Source organism: Fomitopsis serialis (genome assembly GCF_022376445.1).
Source record: "Fomitopsis serialis strain Sig1Antser10 chromosome Unknown B0H18scaffold_75, whole genome shotgun sequence".
Taxonomy (NCBI): domain Eukaryota; kingdom Fungi; phylum Basidiomycota; class Agaricomycetes; order Polyporales; family Fomitopsidaceae; genus Fomitopsis; species Fomitopsis serialis.
Window position 1 is genome coordinate 52,842 of NW_025955035.1, and position 17,017 is coordinate 69,858.

Below are 17,017 nucleotides of genomic sequence, written 5' to 3' on the forward strand. Positions count from 1 at the left end.
GATGTAAAGTACGCCGAGAAGCTATGTCCATTTGTCCACTAAATCCATAGGCCAAGGAGGAACGTAGCTCGATCAAGGGGTGAATCGTTCATATGCTGTATCACTCACCGAAAGTGGTGTAATGGATGAGCTGTCCGAGCTGGGAAGTCGGTTCACCGCAGGTGGTTGCAACCCCATAATATTCACCGCAACATTGCCTCCTCCATTACTGCCCGCCGGACTACTGCTCGCTTGCAGCGACCGGTATGGCAAGCCCGTTGTGACGAACGCAACATCGAGAGCACAGCTTGCGCACTTGAACACAAAGCCAGTGACGACATATCGCTGGAAGCCGTGAACACGTTCCAGTGGTCGACGTCCGCGTCAAGTACTCACAGCTTATTTCGCCACAAAATAGGATCGCATGTTCCCTCACCAGAGGGTGACCGCGGTCTCCATGCTTCACCTGCGTTCCCACAACGAAGCAGCCAAACCACCCTCCGAGGTTCCCTCCCGATCCCTATGCAGCGTCATACCTCTTGGCATTCTCACCCACGTACCCAAGTATAGCACCGTTCCCTTCATCCGCCCAGAAATAAGTACCACAAGTTACAACTCCTCTCGCCCCCAGCTCCTCTCCGGGTCCACTCAGCCCAGGAAGATGCAATCATACGCGATACCCGCGCTCGCGTCCTCGGTACTGCACGTCTCACCTTCAGGCTGGTCCTCCATGTTCCCCCCGCCGCCCAAGTGGTCGGCCGAGGAAATGCCGGACCTCAGCGGGAAGGTCGTGGTCGTGACCGGAGGGAATGACGGGATTGGGAAGGAGACGGTGAAGGTCAGTGTCCGAGCTCGCTGTCTGAACCCGGGAGCAGACCGCCCGACTGTACCTCCGACACTCACGGGGCATGCACGTAGGCGCTGCTCGCGCACAACGCGAAGGTGTACATGGCTTCGCGGAACCAGATCAAAGCACAGGTGGCGATCGACGAGCTCAAGCGGGAGACCGGGCGGGAGGCGATCTTCCTGCGGCTTGACCTGGCGAGCCTGCAATCCGTGAAGGCTGCAGCGCAGGAGTTTTTGGGGTGTGTTGCTCTCGCTGATGTGTACGATCGGCAGAGGATTGAGGGTGGTCGCGTATAGCAAGGAGACGGGGCTGCACGTCCTGATCAACAATGCGGGGTCAATATACCCACCTGTGGAAGACGTCACTGAGGAAGGGTACGACCTGCAATTCGGCACCAATGTCCTCGGTCCGCAGTAGGCGTTCTCCGCGCTCTTGCTGCCTGCCTAATGGTCTATGCCAGGGCACTACTACTTCACCAAGCTCCTCATTCCCGTCCTCCTGAAGACTGCTCGAGTATCTGCAGACGGAAAGGCGCGGATTGTACACGTCGCATCGGTGGGACACGAGTTCGTGAACGGGATCGACTTCGAGACGTTGAAGGACGGCCCGAAGAGGAGGCGGTGGCATACGACGAAGCTGTATTTCCAGAGCAAGTTTGTGTGTATTGTCGATCTCGTGCGAGGAACGTCGCTCCCTGATCCAAAAATGTTGTAGGGAAACGTCGTCGTAGCCAACGAGTTCCACAGAAGATACGCTGACCAGGGCCTGGTTTCCTTCTCGCTGCATCCGGGGAACCTGAAGTTTGACACCAAACGACATCCGTCTTGGCCGATCAAGCTGTTAGGGATACTAGTATGCCGGCTCTGCTCATGCATAATTAGTTGAGCGCACTGACCGAGGTCGACATTAGAACCCACTAATCCCTGGACCGAAGATGGGCGCACTCACGCAGCTATGGGCAGGGACGATGCCCGAGGGCGGAAACTTTGGCGGGAAGGCGAGCACCGACTCGTATGCTGACTATCTCAACTGCTTACGTGTTTGGCGGCAGTATTGCATCCCGTATGCGCGCGTCGGGCAAGCGAAGAAAGAGACAGACGACCCTGAGCTGGGGAGGATGCTGTGGGAGTGGTTGGAAGAGCAAGTGAGGGATGTTGAGCCTCCATATACAGAAACATGAGTACGATGCACGGGTGTTGATGCCCTCCCTGTGCTTGTACACATGCAGTGATGGTCTGTGTGGCATTACCAGAGAGGTGAATGAAGTCGGGAGCAAGAGTGGCAGTGAGACGAAGTCCTCGCGAAGGCAAATGTAGGTGACCGGATGCCGGACCGAAGGAGATAAGATGCGGGGAGCCGAGATCTGTCCGATTTTCGTGGCGATCGACAAATTGGATGATCGAGTCAACTCAAGTCCCATCGTTGCACCCGTCCTTCTCCCTCACCGCCAGCTCACGAGGACAGTATTTCTCCTAGTACCCAACTAGTATCCGTCTACAACTTCCAGCAAGCAGAACGATGAGCGGGACCACTGAATCCTGGTCACCGAATTCCTGGAGGAACAAGCCAGCAGCACAGGTGCGTGCTCTACGACTACCAAAGTGCGGGGAAGGACGCTGACTCGCTACGTAGGATGTAGTCTATCCGGACAGAGAGAAGCTCGACAAGTGCGTAACCCGCTGTTTGACTCTCAGGCTACGGCTCTAACCAGGTTGCTTTCAGAGTGCTCAATAAGATCCGGACGCTGCCTCCGTTAGTCACTCCCTCCGAGGTGCGCAGTGCTTCTCAGTTCCTTGTGCTTATCATTCTCAGCGTTCTCTCAGATCGAGAGGCTTCGCCAACAACTGAGCCAGGTCCAACGCAACGAAGCCTTCCTCCTGCATGCTGGAGACTGCGCGGAGAGCTTCGACGCCTGCACGCATGTACGCCCCTTCCCGTCCTTTCCTCATTCTCCCACAAGCTCACGCGAAGTAGGAAAACATCTCTGCGAAGATCGGCCTCATCCTGTCGTTCTCCCTCATCCTCATCTGGGGATCCCGCAAGCCCGTCGTACGAATAGGGCGTATCGCCGGCCAGTACGCAAAGCCGAGGAGTAGCGCCACGGAGAAGATCGGAGACCGCGAGGTGTTCAGTTTCCGGTACGCTAGCCTGTGCGAGGCTCTTGCATTCAACTCACCTTGTCGCGTATGAAGAGGAGATAACGTGAATGGGTAATGTCTCCCTCGCTATGCGCATCCTACAGCCTACTGACGTTGCACAGACTGGACCCAAATGACCGAACACCAGACCCCGAGCGCCTTCTGAGCGCGTACTTCCACTCAACCGCGACGCTCAACTACGTCCGCGGGCTGCTCACGTCCGGCTTTGCATCTCTTCACCATCCAAGGGACTGGTCACTCTCGCACGTCCGCTCCCCCGCACTCCGGTAGGCTCCCCGCCTCCCTCCACACCCACACAGTAACTTACACCCCGCAGGGAGGAATTCGAGCGCATCACCGAGGGCCTCTCCGATGCGCTCGACTTCACGCGCACGATCGGGCTCGGCGCAGATGGCGGCGAGCGCGCCTCGTACGAGCAGGGCGGTGGGCGGGGCGTCCTCGGCGAGGTCGACTTCTACACGAGCCACGAGGGCCTCATGCTCGACTTCGAGGAGGCGATGACGCAACGTTCCCCGTGCCGTCGTCCATCGCGTCTACGTCGCGCTCCGCCATCACAATGCATCCCGCTCGCCATCCGCGGAAGCGGAGGGCAAGGGCGAGGCCCAGGAAAGAGTACTACAACACGTCTGCGCACTTCTGTGGATTGGAGATAGGACGAGGCAGCTGACGGGCGCGCATGTGGAGTACTTCCGTGGCGTGAGGAACCCGATTGGGGTCAAGGTCGGGCCTACGATGCAGGCTGAAGAAGTCGTTCAACTGCTAGACAGTGAGTGCTTCGCTGCCGTAGGAATGTCCGTTCCGCCATTGACTCCTTGTGAACAGTCGTGAACCCAGACCGCGAGCCAGGAAAAGTCACCCTCATCACGCGCTACGGCGCCGGGAAGGTTCTGCATGTCCTCAGCCCGTCCGCTTACATTACGCTCATCTCCCCGCACAGGTCGAGCAACACCTCGCATCGCACATCACCGCCGTCCAGGCGTCAGGGCACCCCGTCGCCTGGATCTGCGACCCGATGCACGGCAATACGCTCACGTCCTCGACGGGGCTCAAGACGCGGCACTTCGGGACGATCATCTCCGAGCTGACCGCGTGCCTCCGGATCCACGCCGAGTGCGGCTCGACGCTCAACGGCGTCAGCCTCGAGTTCACGGGCGAGCTGAGCGAGGACGGATTCAGCGTGACCGAGTGCCTGGGCGGTAGTATGGAGCTGGCGGAGGAAGAGCTGGGGCTGAGGTACCAGGTAAGTTATCCTTTAATACGCGGCGCAGGATTAGTGGGTTGATGCGCGATGCTTGACAGTCGTTCTGCGATCCGAGGTTGAACTTCGAGCAGTCGCTGGGTATGTGGCCCGTTACTCTGCTCTTTGGCCTTTGGCTTGACTGACATGAGTTTGCTTCAGACGTCGCGTTCTTGCTCTCGAATCACTTCAAGAAAGCACGCGGACGCGCGGCCGGAAAACGCGCAGAAGGCGACGTACTCTACTCCGAGCTTGGCGGCAGGAAGGCAGCATAGGTGTGCCGAGGTCAACCTCGCCGTTCGCTCAATCGCTGTCAGAAACAAACGGACTTGTAATGTGGTTTTGGAAACGAAGTGTACTCACCACAAAATCTCGCTACATAGGCGCTTCCTCGTGAACGCTACAGCGATGTCATTTCATGCTAGTGTACAACGGTGATGTCGTGCGGTAGACTGTTCGATACAACTTGAGAGGACTCCTCCAAACTAGAGGGGGAGAAGAGAGGACATCAGCCACGGGAGGAGCCAACACGCGAGCATCCACTCCTCACCTTACATCCGATTCCAGCGCTACCCCGCGCAGATCATTCGCCGCCTTTCTTCTTCTTTTCTTCTACTTCAACGATGTTGTCCTTCGGAACGCCCTTCAGTAGGCCCACGCCTTCCTCGATCATCTCCACGATATCTCCAGAGACGTCGCCTTGAACGACAATCTCGTCGTTCCCCTGTGGGTTCTTCGTCACAGACGCGCCTGTTGCGAACTTTTGTGCGAAAAACTTGGCGGCTTTCTTCAGGTCGACGTCTGCAATGCGCCATAGTAGTCAGAGGGAAGCGAAGGCGCGGGTAATGCGAATCGATGGGGAAGTGAACAGATACGTACCGAAAGCTTCGAGCCCATGCACGGCGGTAACGAACTTGCGCTTGTTCCGCTCTATTCGCTTGATCGTCACCTGAGACGCCTACAATAACACACGTCAATTTATGGCGATGGAAGGGAGGACGGTCCGTGCGCACCATCTTCTTCTTTTGCGCCGCCTCTGCTTTCGCCTCTGCCTTCGCCTCTTTCTTCGCAGTATCCTTCTCTAGCTTCTCCTGCGCCTCCAAACTGAGTGTGCCCAGCTTGGCTTGAAGTGCCCCTGTACCAGCGATTAACATATATAGCAGCACGGAAGGGCAAGAAGGACGGACGTGCCTTCTGAGTAGTACTTGTCGTACAAGTCTGAGTCGTTCTCGTGCAGCCATTCCTTACACTTTGTCAGATGCGAGCCAAACTCGCAGTACTCCACTGGGAATGTGCAGACTTCAATAGCTTTGAGCTTCAAGCACGGCGAGTTTCACTGCAGGGAAGATCGCACCTCCACAATACAAAACTTGCACGGGCTGTACTGGCTGCTCAGCCTGTGGTGTTTCCGGCTCTGCCATGGTCTCTTGCTCGAGCAAAAATCAACGAGCCGAATCGCAGTTGAGTCGATCCTCCCTGTAACTTCAGGGCACTGGGAGATATTGCAGTTGTGGAGGCGATGGACGAGATGGTGGTGGTGAACGACTCCTGGCGATCGAGAGGTGGCTGTAGACGGTCGATTGGCCGAAGCATGCCCGAGGGGTCCCGGGACCAGATCACGGTGGTCGTCCGTGGATCCTTGTGAGGCGCCGACGTACACACTTCATATAGGAGACTAATAGGAGTAGTTCGTCTCGGTGGGGTATATATGGCAACAGGACACTGACACTGGCTCACGCCGCGGCGCACAGGCTGTCGATACATTGTTGGCTGCTAAACGCAGCCTGGAATACACGGACTGCGTTGAATGTATTGCTACTACTACTACGTGATGAGGGAGGGAAATGTACTACGCGATACATGGGTGCAGACATACATGAAATACAGACTGCTAGTGAACTGCGGCGTACTAAGACAGCAACGAGAGCCGATAAATATGGGTGTGGCCCGACAACTAAAATAACGTCGTGATGCAAATCATGCAAGTCGTAAAGCGTAAGTATCTCGCGGCCGGTAGCGAGTCATAATAGTGTCCATGTCCGGTCAGATGCGTCCAGCACATGGAGTGAAGATCGCCAAACCTCAGCGCCTCAATGCTGCCAACATGGCCATCGGATCGTTGCGGGTGAGCACAACGTGTATCTCCGCCTCGAAAACACCATCCTGGCCGTTCGACACGGAGACCAGGATGAGGTTCTCGATGGTGATAGCACCCCTGCCCAGCTTCCAACCCTCGCGTCCCTTCTCTCTGGGACCTTCGAGCTCGGCTCTCTGTGATCGGCCACGATGTCAAACGCGGTCACGTGCCTTAGATGCAACGCGTACTCACCGCAATGAGTTGACTGTACTGACCAATCACGGCCACCGCGACGTCGACTCGCGTCGCTGGCGAGGGGATCGGTACTCCAGTCACGCACTCAACTTGCGAGTAGCCTGGCCACTGAGCACCCATGTCAGGGGGAGAGCAGAAGGCAGCAGAGGCGGTTGTACGTACACTCAGCCGTATGTTGAACACGCTGCCTGGGGATCGATTCGCGAAGACATGGTCAGAGGCATGCCGAAGAATACCGCCAGGTGCCATCCCGCTCTGTAGGAACGCGAGCGGGAGTCCTCGTCCACCAAAGAGGCCCTGCACGGTGTCAAACGTGATGGTAATTTGACCAGCCCATGCTGGCAGCGGTCTTAGCAGACTCCCGCTGGAAGTGCGCGGAACGCGGAAGGTGTCTTCAACGAATGACCCCCGAACACGGTGGTCTTCCAGTGCGGATACAAGTGAAGAGTACGATGAGACGTTCTCGGGGTGGAGGGTGGGGTGGAGGGATTTGTTGGACATTTTTTCGCAGGGCGGGACGTTGGGCGATTCGTAAACAGTGCAAATAGAGAACAAGATTAAACAGCAATAGAGAGCAAGCCGGACGAACGAATCAACGTCGTGCGGTCAGAACAGGGTGAACAGAACGGATGGATAGAGGGGACGCACCATTCCGGGACACAGAATTTATACTCGTCGCGCGACCGTCCGCCCATTACCAGATATATCCAACAAAGCGCGTCCCTCGATCGCGACGCACCATAACGAGAGCGTACTCGACGAGGTCAATGGGCTCGCTCGCGTGGGGGGACGGTACAGGGGGGCGGGGAACAATACACACGTGGGGCATACCATTAGCAATCTACAAAGACCCTTAGCAACTCGAGACTTACCCCAGGTTTCGTCGTCTTGCCTCAGCCAAAATTGCCTTACTTACATCGCATTCTTCCTGGATACCAGTGGTGGTCGCAACGAGTGGCGAAGGGGAACCAATGATCAGCTTGGAACCTGCCTTGTCTTGTGCAACGTTTTCGTTCAACAATAGATGGATCGACCACAAAGCCACGCGAGAACGCGCTGATTGCGCATGAAACACCGGTATTGAACGGATGCTGGAGGGGGTGGTACAATGACGACACGAGGTAGACAGAAAGACTTCAGCGGCACCGTTTACGCGCCTATCATCGGGTCCTTCGGTTTATGGAAGACAAAGATCTACAGTGTCACACAAGCTAACCGCGTAAGCATTATTCAACATTGAAGCTTCATGAACAACGATACCGCTCTACGAAGACGATCGAGCCATTCAAGTTTCATCTGTTACTTTCAAAATGTCTTCAGCATGTGTCTGGAAAAACCACGCCAAGACCATGTTAATCATTGTGAGCCGCATCGAGCATGCATTGTACATGAGTGGAACTTCCAAGTCCGCGAAACTGAAGTGGCCTGACAGGCCGGCCACTCGCAGAGAACCCACGTGACCGATATGTCGCATTCAACAATCAATCGAACGAGTATGTTGAATATAGGAGCAAGGCCCCTTTCGAAACAACACTTGCAACAGTGTACAACAACTCACTGAGATTAGGATCCGGGCAATACAACAGAAGCCGCGATAAATTAGTGTCTATTGCTTGAACGCGTTCCAAGCATCATTCAGCGACCCGAAGACACCGTTCGCAATCATCCTCTGCTCCAGTGTCGTGTTCTTCGCGTTCAGCTATATCATCCATTAGCACCATTGCCCCCTCACATGCCTAGAACACAAATGAAGAGCCACACACCTTGTCGGGATGCAGCTTCGCAATCGCCTTCGTGTACCTGATCTTCACCTGGCTCGGCGTTACGAGCTCGTGCATGCCCACCTTCTGCCAGCCGAGCTCAGGCCAGAGCACCGTGTCAAGGCTCGCAATCAACGCGCGGATGTTCGTCTCTTTCCCGTTCTTCCACCCCGCCAGCTTTGCGTCTACGACGTCCTTCAGCTCGTGCTTCGCCTGCGCCTCCGCTTCCGCCGCCTGGTTCGCCTCGCGCACGCGGTCAACAGCCTCAGTGGGCACAACGACTGCAGGAGCAGGACGCGGCCTCGGCTTGGGCGCCGACCTCACAGAGGGCGCGGACGCAGAGGCAGCAGCAGGAAGGGGGACGTCTGTCCCCGCGGAGAGCATCTTGCGACAACGCCCGACGCCCTTGACGGCCTCCATGCGCGCCTTGCCCGCAAAGTCCGCACCCGCGATCGTCTCCCAGTCCTGGCGAGCCGTCTCCCACTTCTCCTTGCCTTCGTACGCCTCCGCGCGGCGCCAGAACGCCTTCACGAGCGCGTCTGCGAGGTCAACCCCCGCGCCCTCGTCCTCCTGCGTCACTTTGGCCTCACGCGTAGGGTGATACGACGGCCCGATGAGCGTGATCACCGTGGTAGCATCGTCGATCGCACCAGTGTGGTCACCAGTCTTGATGCGTGCGAGTGCGCGGTTGTTGTAGAGTGGGACGAGGAGCAGGTGAGAGTCGGGGAGGGTGGCGATGGCGGAGGTGTAGGAAGTCTCTGCCTCCGCGTACCGTCCGAGCTTGAACATCTCAGTACCTGCAGCTTTGTGCTTCGCCGATGCGGCCATCGCAGCCGACGATGCTGATACTGTCTTCCGCTGTGTTAGCCGGATCGGGGAGGGTACGCGGGGCGGAGGCTGCGCTCTCGAAGTCGATGCTGCATGTTGTGTGGACGGTGTCGGTGCTTGACTCCGCGACGGTGTCTTCCGCCGCCACGGCGAGGTATACACAGCTGGCGCGTCATCCGACAAAAGGTCGCCCGTCTTGACTCTCGACGCAGCAGACTGTGCCTCAGGCCTCTGGCGCGCTTCCGCCTGCTTACGCCGCGCTTGAGGAGCAGGCCTCTGCGGGAGGACCTCATCGCCATCCTTGAACCCACTAACCCCTCCCTCTGCTCCCCGTCCCCAAGCTCCCCTTCCGGCGCCTCCTGCATCCATTTCGGCCGCCCGTTCGCGTTCGGCGAGCCTGAGCTCCCCTGGCGCGAGGTCGCAGCACGCTCCTCGTACGCCTTCAGCGCCTTCTCCTTGCCCTCCTTCCAGAACGCGTTTGCGCGGTTGAACATGGTCAGCCCGATCTCGCTCGCCTGCGCAATGAGCTTGTCCGCCTGCTCCTGCAGGTTCCGCTGTGCCTCCACAGACCCGGGCGACGGGCCATTCCGCGGTGGCGCCTCGCGCGCGCGCCCGGAGGCGCTCGGGCGAGACGTCGGAGCTGGACGTCGCCGCGGGGGCGCAGACTGTTCCTCGTCGGACTCGTAGTAGCGCTCGTACCCAGGCTCGCGCTGCGTTCTATGGTTGTCTGTACTTGCGGGCTCTGACGCGCTAGCGTTGGCGAGCAATGTCTCGAGGGCTGCCTCTACATCTAACCCTGTGTCGGTGGAGGCAAGCGCGACACGCGCCTGTTCCACAGAGAAGCCCATTTCTACGATCTTCCCGAGGATGTGGGGAGGCGGAGAAACCGCCCGAGACTGTGGTCTCGAACGCGAAGGCACAGTCTGAGACGACGAAATTGCTCGATTAGATTGGCTCTGCAGGCAATGTCCATGAGCGCAAGGAAACCCTGTGCGGATGTATGTACGTACAGATGACGGTGGTGAACGCTGCGAGACTGGTTTACTAAGTTCTCCAAGTATGTCGTCCTCGTCTGACTGGTCACCGAGCAGCCCGTCCTCACGATCACCGAAGTCGAAATCGCCTGGTGTATCCGAGCGGCTTTGAGGAGGGTGAGGGGAAGTCCGCGTTGATTGGGCGGAGGGAATAGGGTTGAATTCGTCTAGGTCTAATAACGACTCTCCTCGTGGTGGTGCAGACGTACGTTTCCGGGCAGCGGGCTGAGAGATGAAATCGTCCAGTCCCCAGTCATCCTGTGGGGCGGTGACTTGGTGGTAGATGGCTTCGTGGTGGATGTAGACGACTTTGCGGCATCCGAGCCAAATAACCAGTCGTCGTCTTGGGGTGCGCTCACCTGAGCGGGCGTAGATGGTTTGGCGGCGGGCACGAGGTTCCCAAGCGAGTCAAGTCCCGCCCATGCATTTGCGGACTGCTTCGCAGCGGCGTGCTGTTGTTGCGACTGTTCCCTCCTCTCCCGCTCTGCCTGAGCTGCGCGCTCGGCTATGGTCATGTTCGCGCGATTCGCAGTGGAGCCGGGTGCAAGTGAGCCAGAGAAGAGACCGCTGAACGCATCGCTGCCTGAGCTAGGAGACTTTTGCACCGGTTTCGCGCCCATAGATGGAGACATACTGCTCGTTCCCAGTGATCGCGTAGACTGGATCGGCCCAGCGGCCCCTGGCGTGCCCGAGCGCGAGGCAGGGACGAAGCTGCCGGCGATGCAAGCATGGAGAACACATCGTTCTTCGCGTTCCGAGAGGGGGGTATTACTGGGGCCAGAGATCCCAGCTTGCGTGGCTGTTCTGCTGGTTTGCTTACGCCGGTCGAGTTCCAGAGGTCAGCGAATGAGTCGGACATGGCGCTCGGGTAGGCCAGCTACAGATGAACGGTGAAGTCGTGTGCGTCGTGATGATGGCGAGGCAGGTGATTAGTGGCCCGTATGGGGCTCTAGGCCGTATACAGAGACGAGAATGTCCACCCAGGGCAAGATGGGAAATGTGCAGTAGGGCAGACGAGGCCTCGCCCGGGCTGCTGGCGCAGCGGTCCGATCGTGTTTCGGGGAACATTCTGCATCCAAGTCCCGATCGAGTCCAGGCCGCTCCCGATATGGGGTTAGCACAGAAATTATCATTTGGCGACACGAGTGTCCCCGCCGGGTGCTAATATGTAAATAGTACTTGTCGTTTACCTACACTCCTGGTTCTTGTCACCGACTAGGCTGACGACCCTCCACGCTCTCGTGGTGCGTAGAAAACGGTACTTGTGCTAGGCTCCCACATTCTGGCTCAATTGGGTACCGCATGCAAAGCGGGCATCTCTTTCGCTCGCTCAGACGTGTCCCGCCACTCCTCAGGCAGCCATGTCGTCTTTCCTCCTCCGCCGCTAGCAGCGATGTCAAACCATACTACATTACCACCCCAATATTCTACCCTAACTCAGGTACGTTGCACCCGACACAACTACATTCAACCGCATAGCATGCGGGGCGAGCTGAACACTGGAACGCACTCACACCCTTCTTCGTTCCACACCATTTGGTCATTGTACTGACACATGCTTCTATACTAGTACCCCACATAGGTCACCTATACTCCTTGGTCGTCGCCGATATCTTTGCTCGCTATGCGCGTCTCCGACATCCAAACAGACCCGTGCACTTTACTACAGGCACGGACGAGCACGGCCTGAAAATCAAAAAGGCAGCACAGGCGCAGGGCATGGAGCCACTCCCCTTCTGCGACACGCTCAGCGAACACTTCAAGGTTCGTCACACGAGGCGAGCCTCTTGACAGTCCCGGTGCTCACAACCCCACAGGGTCTCGTCCAGAAGGCGGACATCAGCTCGACCCGGTTCTCCCGCACGACCGAGCGCGGGCATTGTGACGCAGTGCAGTACTTGTGGGTAGGCATCTCCGTCTCTTCTCATCTCAGCTGCTGAGGTGACTCGTGCCCCCTAGCGTCGACTAGACGCGAAAGGCCTCCTCTACAAAGACATCCATTCCGGCTGGTACTCCGTCTCGGACGAGTGCTTCTACCCCGAACTGCAGGTCACGAAAGTAGTCGATGCCGCAGGGAACGAGCAGCACGTCTCACAGAGAGGGGTCGGCCGTGGAATGGATGGAGGAGAAAACTACAATTCCGCTTGTCGTCTTTCCAGGACGTCCTGGAGGCGCACTATGCAACTACAGAGAGGCGATCCATCCCCCACAGCACCACGAGGCCATTCTGCACCATCTCCGGACAGTTACCCTCCAGGACCTGTCGGTGTCCCGGCCTCGGTCGCGGCTCACGTGGGGTGTACCTGTCCCGAACGACGATGAGCACACGATATACGTCTGGATCGACGCGCTGACCGTGTATCTCTCCTCAATTGGCTTCCCATGGACGGATGACGGTAAGGGCTTGAGCAGCGGTTGGCCGTCCGACATACAAGTCATTGGCAAAGACATCCTTCGGTCCGTATCCTACCCGTTCCGCACTCAAAAAGCACAGCAGTCTTACGAGCTATCGCAGGTTCCACGCGCTCTACTTCCCCGCGATGCTCGCCGCGCTCGACCTGCCCTTCCCGCAAAAGCTCCTCGCGCACTCGCACTGGACGATGGACCACCGGAAGATGTCCAAGTCCGTCGGGAACGTCGTCGACCCCATCGCCGCGATCGACGAGTACGGCATCGACGTCGTCAGGTACTACCTCGCCGAGGTTGGGGGCCGGTTCAAGGATGACGTTGGTGAGCCGCGCGTCCCGCTACCCCGACATGCTGACTCAAGCGATACGCAAGACTGGTCCCCCCACCTCGTCAACGCGCGTCGGACGGAGATCACGTCGATGCTAGGCAACCTCCTCGCGCGCTCCACCTCAAAAGCGCTCCTCGCGCGCATCGACCTCTCGAAGCGGCTCGTCTACGGGCGGGACCCCTCCCTCTCCGACCGCCCCCTCGTCGCCATCCTCAGGACGCTGCCCTGCGACGTCGACGCAGCCATGTCGGAGCTGCGCATCGCCGACGCGCTCGCGTACATCCGTGTCGCCCTCAACACCGTACGTCCCCCCTAAAACCTAACCCTAGCCCAGCGCTGAACTAACCCCCGCCGCAGGCAAACATCCTCATGACCGACACCCGCCCCTGGGCGAAGGCCACGCCCGCCTCCGAGGTCCAAGCCGTCTCCCAGGTCGTCCTCGACTGCCTCCGCATCTGCGGCGTCTTCCTCCAGCCGTTCATGCCCGCCAAGGCCACGGCCCTCCTCGACACGCTCGGCATCCCCGAGGACTGCAGGACGTGGGAGTATGCGCACCTCGCCCGCCCCCCGCCGAGCACGGGTATCCGCTCTGGCGTGATACTGTTCTCGAACTCGAAATCGTCGGGACCTACGCGCCGAGAATCGCGGAATCCCCACCAAGCCTAGGCATGACACATGTATACTGACCGGACGCTCTCGCGATGAATGGTGGTCAACTTGTGCATAGAATACTCAGATGTATCGTATTAATCGCATGGATCTCTACTCCTAGGCGCCGCAGCGACCCTCCGCTCAACTCGCTCGAGATCCATGTCTTGAGCCAGACACGCAGCACACCGATCAAATGGCTAAGGGCCTACTTAACTGATGATTATACTAACTTATGCGTGATGTATCATACTGGTTTCTCGTTCACCTCGTAGGTATCTAGGCTCATCCTCCTCGAGGGTCCGGATAGGCTTCTACTCCGCTCGTCACTGTTGTACACGAAGACACCGTGCAAAGAACCAACGACAACAAATGAACCGAAAGCTGCATACAGAGCGAATGGACAGCAGGTCGATAAACAAACACCACGAAAACATCTCACAGTCCGAGGCGCGCCGGGAATTAAACGGGAATAGCGTACAAAGGGTGAATTGGAAAGGTCTTCGCGTCGTCGAGTTCGTCTGTGCTCAGTTCTTGCGCGCGTTAAAGGTGAGCTTGCATTCCTTCGCAGCGGGGAAGAGCACCTGTGATTCGCCGATCAGTACGAGGTATCGGGGCCGAACGAAGAACTCACGAAAGCGTCGCGCATCTCCATGCTCCTTTCGTTCGTCTGAGCAGCGTCCGCGGCGACATTCAGGTTCCTCGCAACTGCAGCCACGGCCATACGCATGACAAGCTGCGCCAGGTTCTGGCCGCCGCATATCCTGCTACCTACACCGAATGGCATCATGTGCTGGGTCATCCTGAGAGGAAAATTGTCAGATTTCGAACGTTGGGGGCGCCTTGCAACTACTCACATGGCAAGCCTTTCCTCCTCGCCTTCAACACCCTCGACGGCCAGCCACCTTTCAGGTAGGAAGGTCTCAGGGCTGGGGAACACGCCGGCGTCGCGGTGCATGCTCCATGCCTGGGTAGAGACAATGGTTCCAGGAGGGACCGCGTACCCATGAGATCAAAGGAGTCATCCAGACCGGAAGGAGCGGTCGATGGGACGACACGCTCCAGAAGCGAGGGCGCGGCACCGTAGACACGAAGGCCTGGCATTGGTAGTCAGCGACTGTAGCGCATGGGCACAACGTTATTCACGGACCTTCCTTGATGAAAGCGTTGAGGTACGGCAGCTTGGTGAGCGTGACGGCATCGGGGATTACAGCGCGATCGGGCATGGCATCGTCGAGCTCGGTTTGAAGGCGCTTCGCGATGTCAGTGCGGCGGCTCAGCTCCCAAAGTAGGTACGAGAGCGTTGTGGAAGACGTGTCAACGCCGGCGACCCTGCGATCAATGATCGGTCGTTATTTGACATCGGCGATAACGGAATGCTCACAGGTGGCCCATAGCCTCGGATATGATGTCCTTGTCTGGCATGCACTCGTTGGTAGCGAAGACCCGGTGGAGCAGCATGCGTTGAAGAAGAGGCAACTTCTCGCATCGGTCTCTCCGTCTACAGGTCCTGCCTGCAACTTGGTGCGCATCTCGTAGAGACGACCAGCTACGAACTGCGCTTACTCAGGAGGGTGAATGCCTGAGTTCAGCACGGGAGACATACCTGTGCCATAATCCTGTCGGAGTCGCAGACCTGGCGCAAGCGGTCATTCGGGATGCGACACACAAGGTTCCATGCCCAAGTCGGCACGGCGCTGCGCTATCGTCGACAGTCAACAATCTCGCGCTGACAGACAGATGCATTGAAGGAGCTCACAAGAATACCCCGCTTGGGAAAGTCGTACACAGCGGTCGCAAGGGGGTCCTGGATGTCCTTTGCCCAATTGTCCAGGGAACCAGGCAAACGCCCAAAGACGGTAGTCCCAATGATGTCCACCATGAGGTGACGCAACAAATCCAAGCAGTCGACGGATGCGCTGCCGGATGCACCGCCGAGGATCTAGGGGAAACCACCGATAAGCCTAAGAGCTTCCCGTGGTCAAGAGTCAATACGTACGTCAACCAATTTCAGGCAAAGATCCTGCAAGTCAGTCTGAAACAGGGCGAGGTTGGAGGGTATGTAGTGGGGCGAATAGGCCTTGCGACGGACGGCGTGTTCCGCGTGGGGAAGGGTGGTCATTCTAGTTATCACGAGATTCTGTCAGGGAACGGCAAAACTGCGGGTTCGAGAGGAACCTACGCATGATCGTTGTTGTTTCTGTACACGATAGTTGATGAGTTCAAGGTATGACCCATGGACTCGAGAGCATTGACTCACGTCATAACGCTCTTGTAGTACGAGCTCTTGTCGAATTTGTGCACGCAGTAGACGCTGCGCATGGTGGTGGCATCGCAGAAGCGACCTTGTTGGGACCGACGCGGACCACGGGTCCGTACTGTTCGAAGAGATCTTGAACGGCTCGGCATTGTCGCAGGCGGACGACATGGGTGGTGAGCCAGAAGTCAGAGATGGCGGCGTACCAGGGGCCGGGGAGCGCAGCGAGGGGCGACAGGAATAATGATAGACTGCGTGAGCGACGGAGTAGAGCAGGGCGAAGGATAGCGCGAGGAAGAGGAGGGACGAGATGCTGGTGTTGAGGAGGGCGCGCGAGACGGAGAGCGGTGTCACGAGTTCGAAGGTCTTGGCGGAGTCCATGGCGATGTTGTGGTATTGGTATGAGATGGCGGACGGCTTGTGGTGGGTGATGGTCGCGTGGGGGTCGTTGGCGGATGGGGGGCGAAGACTGCTATTAAGGAGATACAAGAAGGGTAACCAAGAGACCCTGCTTTACGCGGCGGGGTGGGTGGTGGGGGAAGGAGGGAAAGGGGCGCGCAGCGAGTCACCGTCTCGTCGCTGGCTTTTATATGGGCCACGGCCTGACATGGTCGGAGTTGCGGCTTGGATTCTAGACCGCCGCGGTGGGGATGCGGACCGTAGCGTGGGATTCGTGAAGGACGAGGAGATCACCCGATCGGGACAGCAGCCTTCCAATCCGGACGTTCGACTGTCTGTTTTGTGGCGCGACACGACAGCGGCAGCGTCCTTCGTGTCTTCTCCCCGACACCCGCTCGCGACGCTGCCAACGCTGCCCCGCCGCCACGGCAACCACTGCGGCGTCGTCCGCGACATCTCCGGTCACTACGCCGCTGTTCGCCACCGCGGACCGAGCATGAATGCCGCTGTTCCCGCCTGGCAGGCCAGGCACCAGGCGACATATCAGCGCCGCCCCGCGAGGCCCATCCAGGGCGTGGTCGAGTCGTGAAACGCGGATCTAATTCGCCCGAGTCGTGGGTGGTTGGCTCGGAGCTGACGGCGAGACAACCAGTCGCACCTGCCGTGATCGATCGGTGGCCCCGCGAGCGGAATGCAGCTGGCGCTCCATCGAGCTGCCTGTCCGTCTGTGTTCCGGAGCTACGGACTTGTGAAGGATCGGCACTCTACGATGTTAGAGCACGCACCTCCATTCTCCACAT

General features: G+C 58.2%; 7 protein-coding genes across 7 annotated transcripts; 3 read left to right on the top strand and 4 right to left on the bottom strand.

The window, feature by feature from the left end:
- Window positions 1-207: 207 nt before the first annotated feature.
- On the top strand, window positions 208-2,134 carry B0H18DRAFT_1026689 (NAD-P-binding protein). The gene is made up of 7 exons (XM_048029827.1): window positions 208-817; window positions 898-1,064; window positions 1,123-1,232; window positions 1,287-1,483; window positions 1,541-1,678; window positions 1,737-1,823; window positions 1,878-2,134. The coding sequence occupies exons 1-7, from the start codon at window positions 641-643 to the stop codon at window positions 2,004-2,006; spliced, it is 1,005 nt and encodes a 334-aa protein (XP_047889723.1). The 5' UTR covers window positions 208-640; the 3' UTR covers window positions 2,007-2,134.
- B0H18DRAFT_1026694 (DAHP synthetase) lies at window positions 2,128-4,610 on the top strand. Its single transcript, XM_048029828.1, has 13 exons — window positions 2,128-2,404; window positions 2,459-2,493; window positions 2,549-2,597; window positions 2,650-2,748; window positions 2,801-2,964; window positions 3,019-3,036; window positions 3,087-3,251; window positions 3,302-3,492; window positions 3,635-3,751; window positions 3,808-3,869; window positions 3,923-4,225; window positions 4,285-4,324; window positions 4,385-4,610. Exons 1-13 carry the CDS (start codon window positions 2,345-2,347, stop codon window positions 4,495-4,497), a joined length of 1,416 nt encoding a protein of 471 aa, XP_047889724.1. The 5' UTR covers window positions 2,128-2,344; the 3' UTR covers window positions 4,498-4,610.
- A 1-nt stretch (window position 4,611) lies between these two features.
- On the bottom strand, window positions 4,612-5,877 carry B0H18DRAFT_1106518 (translation initiation factor SUI1). Its single transcript, XM_048032687.1, has 6 exons — window positions 5,577-5,877; window positions 5,414-5,521; window positions 5,236-5,357; window positions 5,102-5,180; window positions 4,773-5,023; window positions 4,612-4,707 (listed from the first exon to the last, which is right to left on the bottom strand). Exons 1-5 carry the CDS (start codon window positions 5,641-5,643, stop codon window positions 4,806-4,808), a joined length of 594 nt encoding a protein of 197 aa, XP_047889725.1. The 5' UTR covers window positions 5,644-5,877; the 3' UTR covers window positions 4,612-4,707; window positions 4,773-4,805.
- A 427-nt stretch (window positions 5,878-6,304) lies between these two features.
- B0H18DRAFT_1122334 (uncharacterized protein) lies at window positions 6,305-7,055 on the bottom strand (the record flags this gene model as incomplete). The annotated part of the gene is made up of 3 exons (XM_048034499.1): window positions 6,305-6,493; window positions 6,552-6,662; window positions 6,717-7,055. 3 exons carry the CDS (start codon window positions 7,053-7,055, stop codon window positions 6,305-6,307), a joined length of 639 nt encoding a protein of 212 aa, XP_047889726.1.
- An 838-nt stretch (window positions 7,056-7,893) lies between these two features.
- Window positions 7,894-11,184, bottom strand: B0H18DRAFT_1096064 (uncharacterized protein). The gene is made up of 8 exons (XM_048032440.1): window positions 10,914-11,184; window positions 10,811-10,887; window positions 10,536-10,759; window positions 10,153-10,434; window positions 9,450-10,098; window positions 9,200-9,402; window positions 8,318-9,172; window positions 7,894-8,253 (listed from the first exon to the last, which is right to left on the bottom strand). The coding sequence occupies exons 1-8, from the start codon at window positions 11,033-11,035 to the stop codon at window positions 8,161-8,163; spliced, it is 2,505 nt and encodes an 834-aa protein (XP_047889727.1). The 5' UTR covers window positions 11,036-11,184; the 3' UTR covers window positions 7,894-8,160.
- Window positions 11,185-11,357: 173 nt separating this feature from the next.
- Window positions 11,358-13,759, top strand: B0H18DRAFT_1026705 (uncharacterized protein). Its single transcript, XM_048029829.1, has 8 exons — window positions 11,358-11,617; window positions 11,747-11,940; window positions 11,994-12,080; window positions 12,136-12,264; window positions 12,302-12,633; window positions 12,692-12,906; window positions 12,958-13,214; window positions 13,271-13,759. Exons 1-8 carry the CDS (start codon window positions 11,479-11,481, stop codon window positions 13,577-13,579), a joined length of 1,662 nt encoding a protein of 553 aa, XP_047889728.1. The 5' UTR covers window positions 11,358-11,478; the 3' UTR covers window positions 13,580-13,759.
- On the bottom strand, window positions 13,758-16,199 carry B0H18DRAFT_1096066 (cytochrome P450; the record flags this gene model as incomplete). The annotated part of the gene is made up of 14 exons (XM_048032441.1): window positions 13,758-14,145; window positions 14,196-14,364; window positions 14,419-14,520; window positions 14,559-14,658; window positions 14,712-14,893; window positions 14,946-15,040; window positions 15,067-15,117; window positions 15,168-15,263; window positions 15,321-15,503; window positions 15,561-15,684; window positions 15,744-15,761; window positions 15,822-15,875; window positions 15,941-16,069; window positions 16,126-16,199. 14 exons carry the CDS (start codon window positions 16,197-16,199, stop codon window positions 14,089-14,091), a joined length of 1,434 nt encoding a protein of 477 aa, XP_047889729.1. The 3' UTR covers window positions 13,758-14,088.
- Between the last annotated feature and the right edge of the window lie 818 nt (window positions 16,200-17,017).

Excerpts from the sequence above, each read along its gene's own strand:
- B0H18DRAFT_1026705 (XM_048029829.1), top strand. The coding sequence starts at position 11,479 with ATGCAAAGCGGGCATCTCTTTCGCTCGCTCAGACGTGTCCCGCCACTC. Across the intron at positions 12,081-12,135 it reads ACGCAGTGCAGTACTTGTGG|CGTCGACTAGACGCGAAAGG; the intron begins GTAGGCATCTCC and ends CGTGCCCCCTAG. Across the intron at positions 12,634-12,691 it reads ATTGGCAAAGACATCCTTCG|GTTCCACGCGCTCTACTTCC; the intron begins GTCCGTATCCTA and ends GAGCTATCGCAG.
- B0H18DRAFT_1106518 (XM_048032687.1), bottom strand. The coding sequence starts at position 5,643 with ATGGCAGAGCCGGAAACACCACAGGCTGAGCAGCCAGTACAGCCCGTG. Across the intron at positions 5,358-5,413 it reads CGACAAGTACTACTCAGAAG|GGGCACTTCAAGCCAAGCTG; the intron begins GCACGTCCGTCC and ends TCGCTGGTACAG. Across the intron at positions 5,024-5,101 it reads GCATGGGCTCGAAGCTTTCG|ACGTCGACCTGAAGAAAGCC; the intron begins GTACGTATCTGT and ends GGCGCATTGCAG.
- B0H18DRAFT_1026689 (XM_048029827.1), top strand. The coding sequence starts at position 641 with ATGCAATCATACGCGATACCCGCGCTCGCGTCCTCGGTACTGCACGTC. Across the intron at positions 1,233-1,286 it reads ATTCGGCACCAATGTCCTCG|GGCACTACTACTTCACCAAG; the intron begins GTCCGCAGTAGG and ends GGTCTATGCCAG. Across the intron at positions 1,824-1,877 it reads GCGGAAACTTTGGCGGGAAG|TATTGCATCCCGTATGCGCG; the intron begins GCGAGCACCGAC and ends GTTTGGCGGCAG.
- B0H18DRAFT_1026694 (XM_048029828.1), top strand. The coding sequence starts at position 2,345 with ATGAGCGGGACCACTGAATCCTGGTCACCGAATTCCTGGAGGAACAAG. Across the intron at positions 2,598-2,649 it reads CGTTAGTCACTCCCTCCGAG|ATCGAGAGGCTTCGCCAACA; the intron begins GTGCGCAGTGCT and ends GCGTTCTCTCAG. Across the intron at positions 4,226-4,284 it reads AGCTGGGGCTGAGGTACCAG|TCGTTCTGCGATCCGAGGTT; the intron begins GTAAGTTATCCT and ends GATGCTTGACAG.
- B0H18DRAFT_1096064 (XM_048032440.1), bottom strand. The coding sequence starts at position 11,035 with ATGTCCGACTCATTCGCTGACCTCTGGAACTCGACCGGCGTAAGCAAA. Across the intron at positions 10,099-10,152 it reads AGCGTTCACCACCGTCATCT|AGCCAATCTAATCGAGCAAT; the intron begins GTACGTACATAC and ends CATTGCCTGCAG. Across the intron at positions 9,173-9,199 it reads GAGCGCAGCCTCCGCCCCGC|CGGAAGACAGTATCAGCATC; the intron begins GTACCCTCCCCG and ends CGGCTAACACAG.